Here is a 20,980-nt window from a genome sequence, read left to right as displayed (position 1 = left end):
GATTTTTTAGATCTGATACCAAAAGCAAAGGCAACAAAAGCAAAAATAAACAAGTGGAACTATACCAAACAAAAAAAGTTCTGCACAGCAAAGGAAACCAGGAACAAAATGTAAAGGCAACTGACTGAATGGGAGAAAATATCTGCATATCTGATAAGGGGTTAATATTTAAAATATACGAAGAACTCATGCAACTCAACAGTGTATTTGGAAATTTTTATGATAAAATATTAGGTGGGGGTGGAGTAAGGATTTTAAACTTGACCAGTCATGTAAAGGAAAATTACTTCAGGTCTCTGATAAAGGTAAATGGCACAGTCAAGAACATGTACAAAACTAAATATGATAAAGACGAAATTATAATAATCTAACAGAAAAATATCAAAATCCTGGATTAAATACAGAGGAATATTTGACACTTGTTGGAAGAAGTGATCAAATTTGACCCTAGGTTTATGAAACAAATACAAGCAATTATTTGAGTAATACTGGATGGTTTTTACTTGAGAAGAACTGTATTCCAGATATGTCGGTAATGGAAGAAGAAATGCAGATTCAACAAAGAGGGGAGTCAAGGTCAAAACAAGAGGACCACGCAAAAACAACAGAGGTCTATCTTCCTAAAATGGGGGCTGGGGCACGAAAACAGCCAAGCCAGACTGATTCATTAGGTTTTTCTGCATTAACCTGGGCATATCTTTGGTGTAGAAAAAGTCACAGAACTCTCAGATGAGAGGAGGAGAGAAATCCCTTGGAATACATAAAACCTGGTACAGATGAGATCCCAGCCTGCCTCAGGAGCTCTGGACGCCTATCAATAAGACAAGATGATGTAAGGTCTGCTCTTTGGTACCATTTAATATAATATTTAACCATTTTCTTATTACCAAGAAAAGTCTATTCATCATATTAAAATCTTACTGGTGAAAAAAAAAACAAAACCCTACCAAACAGACTAAAATTTATAATTCTTTTATTCCCAAAACATAATCAGTTCAGTTGTGCTCTCCAATGATGTTATTGTTGCCAATTTTCTTCTATGCCCACTTAATCAAACTATTTTCAAACTGCTCAGTAACTTTCCATGTGACTTTAAACCACCTCCCTTTCTCTCCCTCTCTTCCCCTTTCACTCCAATCAGGAAATTACTATAAAGGAAATTCAGAAACCTTGTCTATAATGATGATCTGGAAGGGAGCAGGTTTATGGGTCAGTTTTCACATGGAATGTCAGATGACAGAAAAACAGGAAAGAATATTTTGGAAATCTGCAAAACATTACATTATAATCACCTGAAAGGGAACAATGAGTCTGTAGAAATTACAAACTATCCTCTCTAGTTTCTTTATACACTCAAACTGTGAAGGAAAAAATTAAGTATCCATTCTTCATTGGATAATTCTTGTAAAAAGCTTTTTTAACATCAATTTTACTTTATTTTTTGCACAACTTGACTGACAAACCACAAAGTAGGCAAACAAACCATACAAACAAAATACTGAACGGGTAGAGCCACAAACTGGCATCTGGGATAAATCTTATTGGTTACATATTTAAAAGCACAAATTTGAGCACAGGATAGCCCTTTCTTATTATAACACTGCCAAGGACAATCTGGTTTTCTGTTGAAACCACAACTACCAAGAGCTGGATAACATATCACCATCAACGATTCAACAACAAAAAAGGGTAAGTATCTAAAGAGGAACAGTCTGGCAAGCACCATTTCATGCTATAAGTTGAACTGTTGTGCCCTCCTCTCCCCAATAAGGATAGGTTGAAGTCCTGACTGACAGTCTATGGGGATGTGACCTTATTTGGAAATACAGTCACTGTAGATATAATTAGTTAGGATGAGGATATACCGGAGTAGAGTGGCCCCTAAATTGATATAACTGCTGTCCTTATAAGACACAGAGATACAGGGTGAATGCCATGTGTAGATGGAGGCAGAGATTGGAGTGATGGATCTACAAGCCAAAAAACACCAAGGAAAATTGGCCTTCACCAGCAGCTAGGGGAGAGGTACAGAACGGATTCTCCCCTAGAACCCTCGGAAGAAACCAATTTTGTCCCCTTGATTTCAGATTCTAACCTCCTAAAAAAAAAATTGTTTCCCATACTCTCAACATTTCTGACACTGTGGGTTTTTCCATAGGAAACAATTCTCCAAATCTCAGTGGACACCAGCTGGGTGTCCTACAATCCAATTATTACATTAACACCCGCAAGTAGCACAGAACCCACATGCTAAGGGCTCAGTCCACAAGACTGCCCCCACTTGAAGCACCAATCTCAAGCCCTAGACTGTCACCTGTACTTCTGACCAGTCATCCATGAATCAGGTTCCCATGACTCCCTTCCCAGGTTCAATAATTTGCTAGAATAGCTAATAAAACTCAGGGAAACACTTTACAAATTACATTTGCCAGTTTATTATAAAGGATGCAAGTGAGAAACAGCCAGGTAGAAGGGGCCCAAAGGCAAAGTACAAGGTAAGAGGATGGATATAATTTCCATGCCCTCTCTGGACAGGCACATCATCGCCCTCCCAGCACCTCTAGATATTCACCAGTCCAGAAGCTCTCCAAACCTCTTCAGTTGGGATGTTTTTTATGCAGGCTTCATTACTTAGACATGGCTGATCCAATCACTGGGCCATTAATTATTAAATCAACCTCCAGCCCCTCTCCCACTCCCAGAGAAGGGAGTGGGGCTAAAAGTTCCAAACCTCTAGTTGCTTTGGTGAGATTTGGTTCCCCCTGACAATGAGGCCCCCATCCTTAGAGGCTTTCCAAAAGTCACCTGGCTAACATTAACTCAGTATGGCTGAAAGGGGTGTGTTATAACAAAAGATGTTCCTTTCACTTTTATCACTCTGGGTCTGCTTCAGGAACCAGAAACAGAAACCAAGTATTAGAATAAAAGATCTTCCTATGGCTTTTATCACTTAGTAAATTACAAAGGTTTTAGAAGCTCTGGCCAGGAGCTGAAAATGAAAACCAAAATATATATTTCCTATTATATATAGCACAATATCACACTCCAGAACTGTGAAAAAAATAAATTCCTGTGTTCTAAGCCACTCAGTTTGCAGTGCTCTGTTATAGAAGCCCTAAGAATGAATACACTTAATATCAGGAAAACTTTTCAACTTTGAATCTTGAATCAAATTTAAAAAAATTTTTGTAAATGTTTATTTATTTTTGAGAGAGAGACAGAGCGTGAGTGGGAGAGGAGCAGAAAGAGACCCAGAATCTGAAGCAGGCTGCAGGCTCCTTGCTGTCAGCACGGAGTCCAACACGGGGCTCAAACCCATGAACTGCGAGATCATGACCTGAGCTGAAGTCGGATGCTTAACAGACTGAGCCACTGGTGCCCTTTGAATCAAACTTTGAATGCAAGCTGTTCATAACTGTGAAAACTTGGAAGCAACCAAAAAGTCTTTCATACAATGAACGGATAAGCAAACAATGGTACATCTATGCAAAGAAACATTATTCAGTAATAAAAAAAAAAAAAATGAGGGCCACCTGGGTGGCTCAGTTGGTTGAGCCTCTGACTCTTGATTTTGACTCAGGTTATGATCCCAGGGTCATGGGATCAAACCCCACATCAGGCTCCATGCTGAACATGGAACCTGCTTCAGATTCTTTCTGTCTGTCTGTCTCTCTCTCTCTCTCTCTCTCTCTCTCTCTTCCCCTCCTCCCCCTCTCCCCCTCTCACCTGCTCGTGCTCTCTCTCACTTAAAAACAAGGTGGGGTCGGGCTCTGGGCTGATGGCTCAGAGCCTGGAGCCTGTTTCCAATTCTGTGTCTCCCTCTCTCTCTGCCCCTCCCCTGTTCATGCTCTGTCTCTCTCTGTCCCAAAAATAAATAAACGTTGAAAAAAAAAAGGTGGGGGGGGGGCACCGGGGGGGGCTCAGTCAATTGAGCAACTGACTCTTGATAATGGCTTAGGTCATGATCTCTCAGGGTCGTGAGATCAAGCCCTACACTGGACTCCACACTGAGAAGAGTCTGCTTGGGATTCTCTCTTTCTCCCTCTCTCTCTGTCCCTCTCCCACTCGTGCTCTCTCTCCTTCTCTCTCTCTCTCTCTCTCTCTCTAAGTAAACTTTAAAAAAATGGGTTATCAAGACAAAAGAAGAAACAGAGGAACCTTAAAGGCATACCATTAAGTGAAAGAAGTCAATCTGGCTATGTGTTAGAGGATTTCAACTATATGACATTCTGAAAAAGGCAAATGTATGTAGACAGTAAACAGATGAAGGGTTGCCAGGGGTTCAGTGAAAGGGAGGGAGAGACAAATCGGTGGGGCACAGACATTTTAGCACACTGAAACTACTATGCATGATACAGTAATGATGGAAACGTGTCACTATATATTTGTCAAAACCCACAAGCTGTGCAACACAAAGAGTGAACCCTTATGTAAACTAGGGATTTTAACTAAGAATAAAGTATCAGTATTGGTTTATCAGTTGTAACAAATGTGCCAAACTAACACACCATGTAAATAACAGGAGACGGGGGAGGGGTATTATACGGCTGCAGACTATTTTCTTATAACTGAGAACACGAAAAGAACCACAATAATGACTACTATCCATTAGCAACATCATTTTATAACAGAAAACAGACATTTAAAACCAAAAAGTTAGGAGGATATACTCTTGTAATACAGAACAGTCTTTCCTCGATAAAAGATGGCTCGTAACAGAATATCTGTCAAAAATGAAACAGAAGTAGATAAGTAGACCGCAAAAATATTATCTCAATTACTTTCATTTCGCCTCACACCAAGGAAAATATCATGAACTGGCCTACTTAACGTACTGCTTTTAGAAGATCATTATTCATTTAGTGTTTCTAATACCCCAGAAGAGAAGTAGTAGTGCTATTCCCATTTATAAATGGAGTAACTGCCCCCTGTAGAAGTTAAGCAACTTTTCCAAGGTGGCATACACCTTGCAACAGCAGCTGAACTTGAACAGAGGTAGGACTGTCCCAAGATTATGATCACAACATAACAGCATCCTAGAGCAACCGCACAGCAAGCAACTGACATGACGGATCGCAGGCTGAGAAAGAGATCAGGACCAGAGACAAGGGGTGGAAGTCATCCATAAGGAAACAACAGCTGGAGCTACGAGAATGAAAGAGAGCGCAAGGAAGAAAGAAGAAGGGAGCTGGGAGGTGAACAAGGGCTGAAGGGAACACTGTGGTCACCTCTTTGAGGAGAAAGGAATAGGAAAGTGTACAAAGGACGGGCATCAGAAAAGAAGGAAACCAAAATCTGTCACCAGGTTTGACATCTGGGGCCATCGTCTTTGACTTCTACCTCCCCCTGATCTGCAACATTCAGGCAGCTTTAACACATTACAGCCACATCCTAGTACCTGTCCTTTATCAATTTTCACTTGGAATCATTCAAAGAGCCTCCAAACATGTTTCCTCGTTTCCATTCTACTTGCCTCTAATTAATACTACCTCCTTGTGTATCCACAGCTTCTTTACTCCTCCCCCCAACAATTCCCAACAGATGGGAACTTATACACACTGTTTGACTCTTGATTTTTTAACTGCCTTGAATATACTTTCACATTAACACATGGAGATCCACCTCTGTTTTCCGAAGACTGCATAGTATTCAATTAAAAACATATAAATTAGTCATCACCCCACCAAAAGACATTTCTACTGTTTCCAGACTTTTGTTATTACAAATTTTAGAATCAGCCTGTCAAGTTTTAACCATATTACTTACAGAATAAACAAAAATTAAAATCTGAACAATATTGAGCATTTCTTTTTTTTTAATTTTTATTTATTTTTGAGAGAGAGAGAGAGAGAGAGAGACAGAGCGTGACCTGTGGAGGGGCAGAGACAGAGAGGGAGACACAGAATCAGAAGCTAGCTCCAGGCTCCAATCTGTCAGCACAGAGCCCGATGCGGGGCTTGAACTCACAAACTGTGAGATCATGACCTGAGCTGAAGTCAGACATTTAACTGACTGAGCCACCCAGGCGCCCCTATTGAGCATTTCTGTCAAACAAAAGGTATGTCTTTCCATTTAAGTATTCTTTTATATTATTCAGCAGAGTTTTAAAATTTCTACATATACCTTAAGTTTACTCTTGGATATTTTATATTTTTTAATTGTTCTTATAAGTAGGATCTTTCCCTCTCTGATATTTTATAAGTATTTTCATAATAGAAAGCTGTTGATTCTTACATATCAAATTTGGCTTTTAGTATGTCCATTATTTTTTTGTTGAAAGATGGACACGACGACTAGGTAAAAAGTACTTAATACGCAGGCCTTCAGTGATGTGGTGGTAAGGTGTGGAGGTGGAAGGGGAAGTGTTCTGTAGTCCCAGGACTAAGTCCTATAGTTGTCAGTCTTTCAGTGAGCTTGTGCCCCTGGGTTGTGACACTCACAAGTTCTTAAGTCCCCACACCCACATCTCCCCAACCCTGAAGGTGGCTGACTAGAGGGTACTAGAATTTGTATTTCTCTTCCCCCAGGCAGAAGACTAGAGGAGGCTGGAGTTGGGTATTTCCCTTCTCCCAGGTCAGGTAGGCTCTGAAAAAATCAGGCAGGATAGGCTAGTAAAACAGTTTCTCACAAGGGCAGGCCTTATCCAAAAAACAAACAAACAAACAACATTTTGGGGGTGCATGGGTGGCTCAGTCAGTTGAAGCATCCAACTCTTGATTTCGGCTCAGGTCATGATCCTGGGGTTTTGGGATCGAGTCCCACATCAGGCTCTGCACTGAGCGTAAAGCCTACTTGAGATTCTCTCTCTCTCTGCTCCTCTCTCCCCCCTTCTCTCTCTAAAAATAAATAAATTTTTTTTTAAATGAGAGAGAAAAACAGAATGTTTTGAACATATTTCAAACTGGCTGTTTTTCCCCTCCCTCTGCCGAGGAGCAACAGAGATTTTTCTCACTCTTCAGTGTGAGAACCTGGTAGGGTTTTTGTAGGTAAAACTCACATAAGTATGTAGAACTAGTGTAGGGGTTCCCTGGAGTTCTTAACTCTCAGATTTGTCCATACTGAGCCCCCAGCAATTCATCAATTACAGTTGTTTTGATACTGGTTCCTGAGGTTTCTGCTTGTGGGTTTCTGCTCTACCCATCTGTCCCATTTGGAGATCAGCTATCTGCCCTGTCACCTCAGTTCTCTGAAGGATCTAAGAAGAGTTGTTGACTTTCAACTTGTTCTGCTTTTTACTTGTTAGGACAGAGTGATTGATGACTTCCAAACTCCTTTTTATAATCAGTCATTCAATTAAAGTCTTTTGTTTCCAATAATTTTCACTCAATTTTTATTTCCAGGTAAAAGATATGCTTATTTTGCCTCTTCCTTTTCAATAATATGCCTACCATGCATTTCTCTTATCTAATTGCATTGGACAGTACTTACATGCAATGTTAAATAACACAGGCATGATAGCAAGTAATCTTATCTTGGTCTTTAGTGGGACTACTTCTACTAATTTAATATTTTACTATTAAGCAAGATGCTTACATAAGTATTTACCTATTCTTTTCTAATTAAAAGTTCTAAAAACCTGAAATAGATGTTGAATTTTGTCAAATACCTTTTTATGTGCCTTTTCTCTCTATATAAAGATGATTATATGGAATCTTGTGTGTGTTATAACAGAAATTCTATCAGCAGCACTTTCATTATGCTTAATCTTGAAGTCTGAAACACTTCTTGTCTTCTCCAGAATTAGCACCATGTTAATTAGTATTCCACTTAATTAAATAACCTTTAGGTGCATACATTTTTCCTAATCTCAATATCAATTGAATACAGTCAATATTATTTCTGTTGCATCATGAACATATTAAATATGCTTTCCCATTTATCAGCTTTTCATACTTTCTAATTTTTAAACAATCTCTATTATGTTTCTATTATAATTATTTGGCTCTTTTTACTAAAAATTTTAAGATATTTGGAGATTTTATTCTTTTAAGCCTTAAGGGGGTTAATAATATCTTCAAACCACATCAAGTTAATTACAAACCCAATGAACACACCATAGATGGAGTACAGTAGGCAAGACATTACTTACTAGAGCCTAGCCAATTGCTGGTAACATAAATTTGTGGTGAGCAGAGCTGAGGATCTTTTACTCTGATACCCAATCTTGTAAATGTCAAAGTAGAATTCTTTTTTTTTTTTTTTTTAAGTAGACTTCACACCCAGTGTGGAGCCCAGCATGGAGCCCAACGCAGGGCTTGAACTCAAGACCCTGAAATCAAGACCTGAGTCAAGATCAAGAGTCAGACACTTCACCAACCGAGCTACCCAGGCACCCCCAAAGGAGAAATTTTTATGGAAGAGTCTCTTTGTATCAAATACTAAGAGTACGAGTAGTAAAAGTTCTGGTGATTTTAATTTTTTCCTTAATCCTATTTCTATTTCCCACAAATTTTTATTTCATTATACTACTTTTATAATAAAAAAAAAACTAGTGTTGTTATAAAAGATACAAAATCTTACAAAAGAGAGTTAATGGTAACTTTGGGGAGAAAAGTTGCAGTAAAATGGAAATCATGACAGTTTGGACTGAAATCATTTCCCTATTAAGGATGAATATGAGACCACTGTGAATATTTTCAGGTGGATTTTGGTGGTTCTTTGATGACAGAGGTGAATTAGTGACTGCCTTCTGTCTTGTCTCTCTTCCAAATTTTCCTAATTTCTTCAAAGTTTTTTTCAACATTTTCTGATTATTATCCAAATATCTCCTATCAGGAAAAAAAAGATAATGGACTGGAATCACCTGATGGGGCTGAGTCTATTATTAACATACTGACCATGATCTGTTTCACTGAAGAGTAGAAGGAAGTACATTCCAGATGTGTGAGCCAGCATGAACGGAAGTAGGAATGAGCACATGATGTTTAAGGGATGATAACAAGAATCCCTATCTGAAGTGGTGGGCTTATGTTTCTGAAAAGATGGACATACAGTGTGACAGCTTTGATGGGACCAAACAGGGAGAACCCTGAACACAAGGCTTAAAAGTCTCCACTTTCTCAGAGAAACAGGGATCCCCTTGAAGAATTTTTAAACAAGGGTATATTATGAAAGTGATGTCAGAGGAAGATTAGCCTTATGGTGGTGCATTAGCTGAACCAGAGAAAGGCAAGCCTACGAGACATAACAACTAGGGGACTATTAAGAATGGAAAGTAAACAGGAAAATGAGTAAATAACTTTGTATTTCTCATTCTCTTCTACTGATTCAGTCAACAAATTTTTCTTGAGTACCTTCCACATTCTAGATAGTGAGTTCTAAGAATACAACAGGAAATATGACAAACATGTCTACCCTCAAGGGGCTTATAGTATATTCTTTTTTCTTACCCAATAAATTTATTTTTCTTTAAATTCTTCTTTTTGTAAATGCCATCCAAATACTTTCTCATAAGTATTTTTAAATGCAGCAGCACCTTATTTACCTATAATATAAACTTTAGAATGTTCTGCTTTAGAATATTTTAGAATGTTCTGCTCTCTTTGCTCTCAAGGGATCTTCATAGTATCTATCATGTAATAATCACTGATTTGCTTACCTCCTTTCCCACTACATGACTCTAAGCTTCATGCTGGCAGAAATCACATCTTACTAGACACTGTTTCCCCATAACACTCCAGAAATTTCAAGAGAGTGCAGTGAGTTAGTGAACAAATGCACAGATTTTATTTGGAACTCTGAATAAAATAGAGAATTTCCTTCTTTCATTTCCCAGATGTAGCTAACAAGTGGTTCCAAGAGACATTCAAGTAGGGTTGCTCCTCAAACTTTTCCACCAATGAAACAAAGCAAATGAGAGGGCAAAGGTTTCCAGTGCCCCAGGGAGCTCCAGGCTGCAAGGGGCCGCAAGTATAAAATAGCTGTTTTAAGTCACCTTTATTCAGGCACTATTCTGTGCAGTAGGGATGTAAGCAGGGTTCCTGCCTTTGTAGAGCTTAATATAAGACAGAGGTCAGAAAAACATAATCAATAAACAAGAAAAGGTCCCTACTTACTACTTTAGCACAATAAAACTTTTTATTTTTTCTATAAATAAAACTTTTAAAATCTATTTTTTATTGAATAATAATCTTTTATGGCTAATATTCTTAGGTCTTATTTACAAATTCATTCCTGATACAAGCTATACTGATATTATCACATATTTTCTTTTAAAATTTTAAAATTTTCATTTTCAATTTTAGGTTTTTAATCTAATAAATTCATTGTTTGTGTATGTGTGAACTTTTTGTTATTTCAACACTGATTACCAAATTCAGCACTGATTACCAAACAGTTCATTCTTTCCCCATTGATGTGTTATACCATCTCTGTCATATATACAGAACTGCTAAAATATCATTCTTGAACTTTGTCATGTGTTTCCTTCATCTATTCCTGTCCTAATTACGTTAGCTTTACAACGGATTAAGTGAATCCCCCCTCTTCATTTTTCCTCTTATGTAATCTTGACCTTTTACCTTTCCATATAAATTTTAGGATCAAGCTGCCAACTTCTGCAAGACAAACTTTTAAATTTGGTTTGAAATTATATTGCAGTAACAGACATATAGTAAGAATATTTGACATCTCCAGGCTATTGTGTCTACTCATCTATTAATTTAGATTTAAGTTCTTTAACAAAGTTTATAACTTTCTCCATAAAGTTCTTGTACATCTTTTAGTAGTTGTATCCCTGAGTAATGTAATTTTGTTGCTCCTGTGACTGGAAATCTTTTTATTTTTATTTATTTTTAATATTTTAATGTTTATCTAGTTTTGAGAGAGAGAGACAGAGTACAAGTGGGGAAGGGGCAGAGAGAGAGGGAGACACAGAATCCGAAGCAGGCTCCAGGCTCTGAGCTGTCAGCACAGAGCCCTATGCAGGGCTTGAACCCACAAACTGTGAGATCATGACCTGAACTGTAGTCAGACGCTTAACCAACTGAGCCACCCAGGGGCTCCCTGGAAATCTTTTTAAAATCACACTGTCTAAACATTTTTGCTAAGGTTCAGAAGCATGATTTATCTTTTTGAAGTTATCTTGTATCCAGCAACAGAGCTGGTGGTTTACATATAGATTTTTTCCTAAATTTTCCATATGCACAATCATGTGTAAATAAAAAAGGCTTTCTTTCTTCTTTTCATTTCTTATATAACTTATTCTTTTCTTACTTCACTGGTTAGGAATTCTAGCATCAGGTTTCTTATATCCATATAAAGGATACGCTTCTAACATTTCCCCACTAAGTATAAGGCTTAGTGTAGAGTTTTGATGGGTATCCTTCATCTGGCTAAAGTCGTTCTTTTCAATTCCTAGGTTCTCAAGAGTTGATGCTGGTGTGAGGGGTAGTGGTGTTAATCATGAATAAGTGCTAACTTCAATCATTTTTTTCTCTGGCTACTGAAATGATTATATGTAATAGACAACTATTCACTGTCTATCTAACATCTGTTCTATGAGTTGTAACTCATTCTGGCTGCATGTGCATACTTTCAGAACATATCAATACTACATTCATGAACACATTCTAGGTAAGAAATAATCCAATTATCTCTAACCTTTGTTTCATAAAGAAAATATGAATAACAAATTTTAAAAAGATAATCAAATTTACTTGATTTAAGCCTATTAAATATTGTAAGATAAGGGCAGAAGGCTAAAAACAAAACCTAGAATTTTACAACTTTTACCTCATATATATATACATGTTTATAATATAGAACATATGACATATACTCTAAGATCAAACAGGCCTTGTAAAATAAAGGGATAACAGACATAAAATACAATTCCATTTCAATACTTGATTTTGGATCACAGATAAACATTTTTATAAGTGCCCTATCACATCCATCACAAAGGAAAAAAAAAAATGCTGCATAGCCCGACTTTCAAGTTATCTTTTAATTACCACCATTTAAGGAACTTACTTTAACTAAAACCCAATGCTATACAAATTGCACTTTATAAATAAATAGAGCTGTGGGTTTGAATCTTAAAATCCTACATTTCATGGAAATTATTTTAGTCAGCAAATAAACCAAACAGATGCCAAGTTTCCTAGGTTCCTAATTCCACCACGTGTCAAACTTTAAAAGTATGTTCTTATTAAAGAAAGCCTAATTTTAAACACTGCAGATTTATTTTAAAACAAAAAAGTGATTTGCTTTAAAATTTTTGTATGAAAGAGGGGCAGAGAAAAAAAAGGGGGGTAGGTGGGAAAAAATGTAGGAAAAAAATTATTTTTTTTTGTTTTTTTAATTAAATAAGTTTCACTGCAAAGTGAAAAGCAAATGAGGCAAAGAGAACACACTCTACAATTATTCACGAGGAAGCATGATTCAATTTACAAAGGCTGAATTTGTGCTCAATTTTTTGGAAACACATGTACTGGATTTTATCTGTATCTGACTTTTTCCACAACAAGCAGGGCTAAAAATGAAAAATACAACGAGAAATGCACGTGGATAAATACAAGTTTGAGATGTCTAGTACAGTTCCACACCTCCTCTAATTTCCCCTTCTTTACTGGCGCAGAAGCAACAAATCTTGTTTCAGTAAGAAATCCTTAACAGAAGCTCTCACATTCACCTCTGAACCAAGTAACACACTATCCTTTCAGGCAAGTGTCACCTGTAGTAGAAAACTTATGCAATGTGATTTTAGATTTTTAACGAAATTGGATTAGCTTTTCAATGCACGGTGTTGCTTATACTTATTTAGAAGCTGTTACAAAGGAGTTTTAAAAAGATTAAGGCAGGGATAAATGGTTGAGGTTCTGTGGAAAACTCAGAGCCTAGAGGTTAATCAACTTCAGATCATCTGTGAATGATGATTTCCATCACTTCCGCACCAAGCCCTTCACCTCATGAGTAGAGCCGCACCGCGATCAGACAGAGAACAGCACGCAGCTGTCTCCAGTTAGGGTCCACCTATAATTAACTAGCTCACTCCTACCTTATGGCCAGTAAAGGTATACACACTGAAAGTAAAATATCAATCCGCTAAGAAAATTGGGGAGAGGGGAGATCAGATTTTTATTACTAAAAGCCTCATTTTCTGATTATTCAGAAAGGCAATGTTCATGTATTAAGGAAGTAATACTGAAAGCTGTTATTGCTACCTCAAAAAATGTATTAAAGACATTCCTTGTTACTTAAGAAAATCTCACTGCACATTCAAAAAGAGCAGCCAAGTCTTGGAAGGATAGTCTCTCTGGGTAATGTGCTGTACAGGAATATGACCAACCTGAGACCGCGTAAGGACAACACTGAGCTGTGTGCCTTTAAGCACAGGACTTAATTCATCTCTTCTGAATTAGCAGATTTCTCACTGGCCAAACAGAGTAATAATATCTGTCTCACAGGATTGTTGTGAAAGTTAAATGAGATGAGGCATGTATACATATTTATCAATAGCAAGCTGGATGTTTCTCAAGTATTAGAAGCACCTCCTTTTTCCCATCCCACCTCTGAAAAGAGCACACACCCGAAATTGGGCTGCATTTTTTAAAGGATACTAACATTTGATGTAATGTTAATCATTCTTCTCCCTCCCCACCTGAAAAGAAGACTAACAACTAAACGTATCTTTCAAACTGAGGGAACAGGGGGACACCTGCATGGCTCAGTCAGTTGAGCATCCAACTTTGGCTCAGGTCATGATCTCATGGTTCATGACTTCAAGCCCCACATCAAGCTTGCTGCTGTCAGTGCAGAACCGGCTTCAGATCCTCTGTCCCCGCCTGCCCCTCCCCTGTTTGCACTCTCTCAAAAATAAATAAAAACATTACAACAACAACAACAACAAAACTGAGGGAAAAGGGTAACAGGCAGCCTACACACTACTATGGAAAGTACAGTTCATTCATCTCATAAAAATTCTGAGGGACCCTCTAACTGTGAAAGATGCTAAATTCATAAGGCACTAATGGAGATAATTCCTACTGTCATGAAGGTGATGTATAAATTCAAAAGATACCCTTGGTACCCCATAGTACTGAGACAGTCAATAATTCAGGACATTTTTGTGTCTAAGGTTAAATCTGAAGGGAAAACAGGCATAAAATAAGCCTACTCCAGACAGATGTGCATATGTGATCACGCTATCCACAATATTACCTCCAAATAAAATGCATGCAAATGAGCTTTTGCTTCAGAAAGAAAATAAAAGAGCTTTGTTCCTTTTTGGCAAATTATAAAATGAAATAAGAAAGTCAGCACACCTAGTGCCCAGATTTTGGTTTCCAATACCATTCTCCAAAAAAGAAACCTGGGCTCCTTGAGAAATGGATAATTTTAGGAAATATCAAGATGAGCCTGGAGCATTCTGTAGTGCTTCCTTAGTAAACTAAGAACAAAAGAAGAAAAAAACACGATGGGAATATGTCAAAGGGACACAAGATCTGACTGAAATAACTCCTAATTTGGAGCTGGAACAACTTGAGCAGCAAAGTAGTACTGAACTGCAATTCAAAATATACAATAGAAGGGCGCTTGGGTGGCTCAGTCAGCTAAGCGTCCGACTTCGGTTCAGGTCATGATCTCATGGTTTGTGGGTTTGAGCCCCATATCGGACTCTGTGCTGACAGCTCAGAGCCTGGAGCCTGCTTCAGATGCTGGGTCTCCTATCTCTGCCCCTCCCCGACTCGTGCTCACTCTCTCTCTCTCTCTCTCTCTCTCTCTCTCTCTCTCTCTCAGAAATTAAAATTAAAAAAAATCAAAAAATTAAAAAAAATATATATACAATAGATATCCACGAGTCTATACTGATATAAATGATTGCATAAAGCAATAAATGAGAGAAAAGAGACAAATCTCCATGTAGAAGAATTATGAAAAATATGTAGATGTTCCACTGACAATAAGGTGGGCTTAAATGTGGGCTGTGCATAGCACTTCGTTCCAAAGAGTATAGTATAAAAAGAAGAGAAAAGAAAAAGTATTTTGCAAAGAAAATCCTAACTAACACTACCTCCAACAAGTGATTAAGGGTAACATCAACAGTGATAAATCACGTTGATAGCATGTACCCTTGATATGATGTGGTGAAAATGGCTCTTTACCTCTGTGGTCTTCTTTCCCAAAAGACATAACCCCAGTCTAATAGTGGATAAAATATCAAACATTCCACAGAACACCTGAGTGCTCTTTAAAACTATCAGGATCATCAAAAACAAAGTCTAAAAACCTGTATCACCCAGGAGATACCTAAGGAGACATGACTAAATGTAATGTGATATCCTAGATGGGATCCTAAAACAAAAATAAGAAAACTAGGTACAAACTAAGGGTATTTGGAAAATGTATGGACGTTAGTTAATAACAATGTTTCAACACTGGTTCATTATTTTTGACAGATGTACCATACAAGTGTAAGACATTACCCATAGGGGACACGGAGTGTCAAGTATATAGGAACTCCACACTATCTTTGAAATTTTTCTGTAAATCCAAAACTGCTCTAAATTTTAAGAAGTATCTAAAAAGAATAAGATATAAATTATGTTTAACATACAGATTAACATTATGACCCTCATTTGTTCCAATGTAAGTCAGTCACTCTTATTTATAATACATATGGTGTGTGAGGAAATGACAGGGGACCTGTCTGCAAAGAAGCTGACAGCAGAGGCCATCTGTCAGCATCCTGTGAAGCGATGCAATTCACATATGTACCCACTCAAGTAGTTTAACTAAATCCTCACAAGAACACACAAATGGTTTATTCGGAATCATGTATTTGTATTTTATTTCAGGCAAGAAACAGCAGGTAGAATGTAATATTAATAATGTAAGTATATCAAGAAGCATAAGTGACATTTCTCCCATTTCTGAGTTCTTTACCAGTCACAATACAAAGTTAAAAACAAAGGGTGTTTTTAACTAATACAATCTGCCCAGAAGTTGACCAAAAAAATTCAAAATTATCAAGAGGCCTATAGGCCCACAGTGGATTTGCATTAACATAATGAATAAACAAAAGTTAGGTGTGTGTGTGTGTGTGTATGTGTATATATATATATATATATATGTATATGTATATATATACATATATATATATATATATATATATATATATATATATATATCATGTATTTTTAAGTAGCAAATAAGGATAGGGAATGATGGATTTATATCCCGCATTATTAATGACGAACCCTGCCTTAAATGTATGTTATGTGTCAAAATAATAGAATATTATGAAGCCTTCATGATTAGCACAATAAATATCCAGATTATAAAGATAAATCTCTATTATTTTTAGTGATATTTAAAGTCATGTCATACTCAAGCTATTATTTTCTGACATTTCACAAAAGATAGATAAGGACAAATAAGCAGTAGTCTTTACAGACGTTTATAACCTACATTCTTACATTTGTCGGATTCTGTTCTGAAAGTGAAATATAAGGAAAAGATACAGTATCAGTATATGCTCACCAACAAATGACTTCATTAATGTAAACAATGTTCTCATTAAAATTGGGAAGTATAACCACTGGGAAAGCAGCCACTTGATCGGAATAAAAAGATTCTAAGAATTAAGGGTCGGCACTGCACACGAAATTCATTTGCTCTATCATTCATAGATAAACAGTTGTAGAAAAGCAGATGAATCCAAAAATGTACAAAATGCTACGGGATATCACTGATGTGATTAATTTCATAGCAACAAGACCTTGAACAAATAGAAGAGTATTTAAACTATAGCGAGATGTGTAGCAACTATCGCATAATATTTAAGTGACTTAGCTCCAGAACTGGACTACATGAGCTAGAATATTAGCCACAGGATTTATTAGCGATGAGACTTTGGACATGTTATTTATCTCTCTGAGCTATTATTACCTGCAGAATGATAATGAAAATAGTCTCTACCTCACAGAATTGAAAGAAGTATTACAAGAGACATTTCATTACAGCATTTAGAAGGACACTTGGCATATGGTAAGTACTCAATAAAATGTTAGCTATTATTGGCCAATCAGCAAGGGAGTAATCGTGACAATCTTTTATACCACAACAAAATCCACTAAGTATCTTTTGGCAAAGAACTAAAAAGTTATCAAATGTAGAAATAAATTATACATTTTTGTTTTGCAAATAAATAAGACTTCCAAATCTGCTGGGCTGTTCTGGGATATTTTATAAAGACTGACGTCTTGGGAGGCTGCTCCATCAAGACCTCCTGTGTACTTAGTGCAAGGCTCTACTCATAGTGTTGGCAACAAACAGCTAACAAGATACATCAAAACATAAAAGCAGCATACATACCCTCAAATCAGGAGAAAAGTTGTCTGCAGAAGTTGAAATGGAATCCGATGATACAACAGAAGCTGATTTTGTATGCACTGAATTCTCTGAATGAGAAGTGGAAGCACTACAAAATACAAAAGCACAGTGTTTGAAAGACATACTTGAGAAAGGGGGGCTTTAAAACATGATTTCAGAAATTTTACTAATTATTACTCCATTATGTGTTAAAACTTTCATTGCCAACCTGTCCTACATTGCCTATTCAATCTTATCTCCGAATACTGATAAATTACAAACTCTCCATACCTGCAGGGTTAAGTATTCTCACCACATTTCCTCTGAACAGACTTCCCTGGTACTCCTAAATAAACTCTGGGCTAATTCTTTCTTTTCATTCAACCGTCCATTCACTCATCCAATAAACACTCACTGAATGATCCAATGTGCAAAACCATTACACCAGGCACTAGGATCTGGAGATAAATATATAATCCTCATGTTCACGAAGTTCGCAAGCTGTGGCAAAGACAAATAAGTAAATGGTGCGTGGTGATAAGAACACCGGCCACTGTGAAACTGAATAAAGGAAGCCTCATTTAAAATGGAGTCGGGAGGCCAGAAGGTGGAACTCTCGTGCCCTACCACTCCTTGCAGCCCTCTGAATTCCCAACAGAAGAAGCCTATCCTTTACCACCCCAGTAGGAGGAAGATGATCTCCTTGCCTGGCAACAGCCCAGCCAAAGAGTGATTGTCACAAGTAGGCCAATCAAAGACACTACACTTCAAAACCCAGTTTACTCCAGTGGACTCTCTGTTTATACCAGCCCCTCCAGTTTGGAACAGCCCCTCCTAAAGCCCCCTTTTCCATATAAAAGAGCATTCATTCCTCTCCTTTGTTCTCCGGACTTGCCTATGGTTTTGCCATAACTTGCATGTCTCAAACTGCAATTCTCTGTCATTTCTGAATAAGCCCATTTTGCTGGAAATGTAACTGACAGTTTTACCTTCGAGGTTAACACATTACAAACACAAAGAGAGAGACAGAAACGGGGAAAATGGGACAAAGGAGAAGGAGGAACCTAACTTTACTCAGGAAGATCAGGGAAGATGTGACAGAGGAGATGTTATTGAAAGATAGGAAATTGCCAAGCTGAAAAACAAGTAAGGGAATTCCAAAAACATACAAAAGCAAAAAGCACTGCAAAGGTGTAGAATAATCAAAGAACACAGAACACTCTGAGAAACTACAAAGAGTTCAACAGGGCTGGATAAGCAGAACAGAAGCTAAAGATAAAAAGAGGAGCTTGTCTTTGCACCTTTTCCCTTACCACTAAATCAAATTCTATGCTTTAAACAAGCCTATCTACTTCTTCCATTACCTTAAGTAATCACGCTCTTTTATTCTCCAATTGTATACTGACCTAAGGCATATACATTTTCCTACATTTTAATCACCCCAAAAGGGAGAGCTGGGTCTTCCTTTTCCACAAAATCTACTTCAGTGCCTATGTATACTGTTAACATGTATTATGTTTGTTAAATTCCAAAACACAGTGAAAATATACCTATGTCAAAAACTGAATGATTTACGTCATTTCCTTTTATCACTAAAAGAAAGTTAAAATTATTCAAAGTAAGAAAAACCAATGGTGGAGAAATTTCAGGCACTTTGAACTGAAGTTTAAAGTTCTGATTAAAAAATATATTTTTCTCAAGCTTCCCTCCCAACATACTAAAAGTCTTCTCACACCAAAAATAAAAATTTTTTCATTAGATTTTGATAAAAGAATCCATCTTGAGATTGTGATACTTAAAAAACACATTTGGGGTGCCTGAGTGGCTCAGTCAGTTAAGCATTCGACTCGAATTCAGCTCAGGTCATGATCTCATAGTTTCTGAGTTCAAGCCCCACATCAGGCTCCATGCTGACAGTGGGGAACCACTTAATATTCTCTCTTCCCCTCTCTCTGCCCCTCCCCTGCTTGCACGTGCACACACACTCTGTGTCTCAAAATAAACTTTAAAAAATTGTTTTTGTTTTAAAATTTGTCCACCATAAACCTGCTTTTAAGTACATTATTTATACAATGGGAAAATCATCTCCTCCAAAAGAAACTGTCACTTCATTTTTTACTGTTATTTTTTTAAGCCTTACTGAGGCATGATTGTGAAATAGTGTAGGTACAACGCCTTAATATGTACAACATGATGTGATGTATGTAGACACTGTGAGATGAGTACCACAATCAAGCTAATTTCAACATTCATCACCTCACACAGTTACCTTTTTTGTGCGTATAGAGAATTTGAGATCTATCCTTTTGGCAATTTCAAGTAAACAATACAATATTCCTCACAATGGTCACCAGGCTATACATGAGGTCCCTGAACTATTCACTGTATATCTAAAACGTTGTCCCTTTGCTCAGAATCTCCCCATTTCCCCCTTAACAGATAGATACATGGTTTGAAAATATTTTCTTACATCCTTTACGTCACTTTTTCATTTTGTTGTTTCCTTTGACGTAGAGAAACTGTTTAATTGGATATAATCCTGCTAGTTTACTTTTGCTTTTGTTGCCTGTGATAGTGGTGTCAAATCCAAGAAACCATTCTCCAGACCAATGCCAAGGAGACTTTCCCCTGTTTTCCTCTTGGAGTTTTACAGATTCAGGCCTTATAATTAAATGTTTGGTCCATTTGGGGTTGATTTTTATGTATCGTGCAACATCAGGGTCCAATTTCATTCTCTTGCATGTGGATACCCATTTTTAACAAAATGACTATACATTTTTGGCACCCTTTTCAAAGATAAGTTGACTGTATGTGTGTGGTTTTATTTCTGGGCTCTCTATCCAGCTCTACTGGTCAATGTATCTATTTTTTTAATGCCAGTACCATACTGTTTTGATAACCACAGCTTTGTAGTACAGTTTGAAGATAGGAAGTATGATGGCTCCAGCTTTACTCTTCATGCTGAAGACTGCTTTAGCTATTTTGGGGCTTTGTGGTTACACACTGATTTCAGGCTATCAAAAATGCTGCTGGTATTTTTATAGAGAAAATAGAAAATAGAAATTTTTTATAGAAAATATCTACTGAATCTGTAGATCACTTTGGTTAGCATGAACATTTTAAGATTAATTCTTCTAATCCATTAACACAGGATAACTTTCCATTGATTTGTGTCTCCAATTTCTTCCATCACAGTTTCACAGTGTTCTTTGTACAAGTCTTTAACCTCTTGGTTGAATTTATTCCTAAATATTTTACTCTTTTTGATGCTATTGCAATGGAATTGTTTTCTTAATTTCTCTTTTGGAGAGTTTATTGTTAGTAAATAGAAACCCAACTGACTTCTGCATGTTGATTTTCTATCCTATAACTTTCCTGAATCTGCTTATTAGCTTTAACGGTTTTTTTCGTAGAGCTTTTACAGTTCTCCACGTATAAGATCATGCCATCTGCAAAACACTTTTGTATATTTATACAATGTGAAAATCATCTCTCCCAAAAGAAATCCATTTAAATGTATTAAAAACGGTATTCCAGTGGAAGCACTACATAATATTTTTTTTCAAATGCAAACATATATTTATTTTATTAACTATTTCAAGGTATGATCTGTGGTTATTTATTTACACCCAAGAACCTATAATATTACACAAAGGAGCAGCCA

The 20,980-nt window shown here is 37.0% G+C and overlaps 1 protein-coding gene across 3 annotated transcripts in view; it reads right to left on the bottom strand.

The window, feature by feature from the left end:
• Nucleotides 1-20,980, bottom strand: part of MTMR2 (myotubularin related protein 2) — a 116,294-nt gene that overhangs the window by 58,917 nt on the left and 36,397 nt on the right. For all 3 annotated transcript variants that reach the window (XM_011286509.3, XM_011286508.3, XM_019811599.3), the window contains one exon: nucleotides 17,320-17,425. Coding sequence is in view for 1 of the 3 variants with exons in the window: in XM_011286508.3 (XP_011284810.1) it covers nucleotides 17,320-17,425 (106 nt within the window). In the remaining 2 variants the exon portion in view is untranslated. The remainder of the gene's footprint in view (nucleotides 1-17,319; nucleotides 17,426-20,980) is intronic.

The sequence above is a fragment of the Felis catus genome, chromosome D1 (assembly GCF_018350175.1).
Source record: "Felis catus isolate Fca126 chromosome D1, F.catus_Fca126_mat1.0, whole genome shotgun sequence".
Taxonomy (NCBI): Eukaryota; Metazoa; Chordata; class Mammalia; order Carnivora; family Felidae; genus Felis; species Felis catus.
This window is presented reverse-complemented; position numbering and strand designations above follow the sequence as displayed.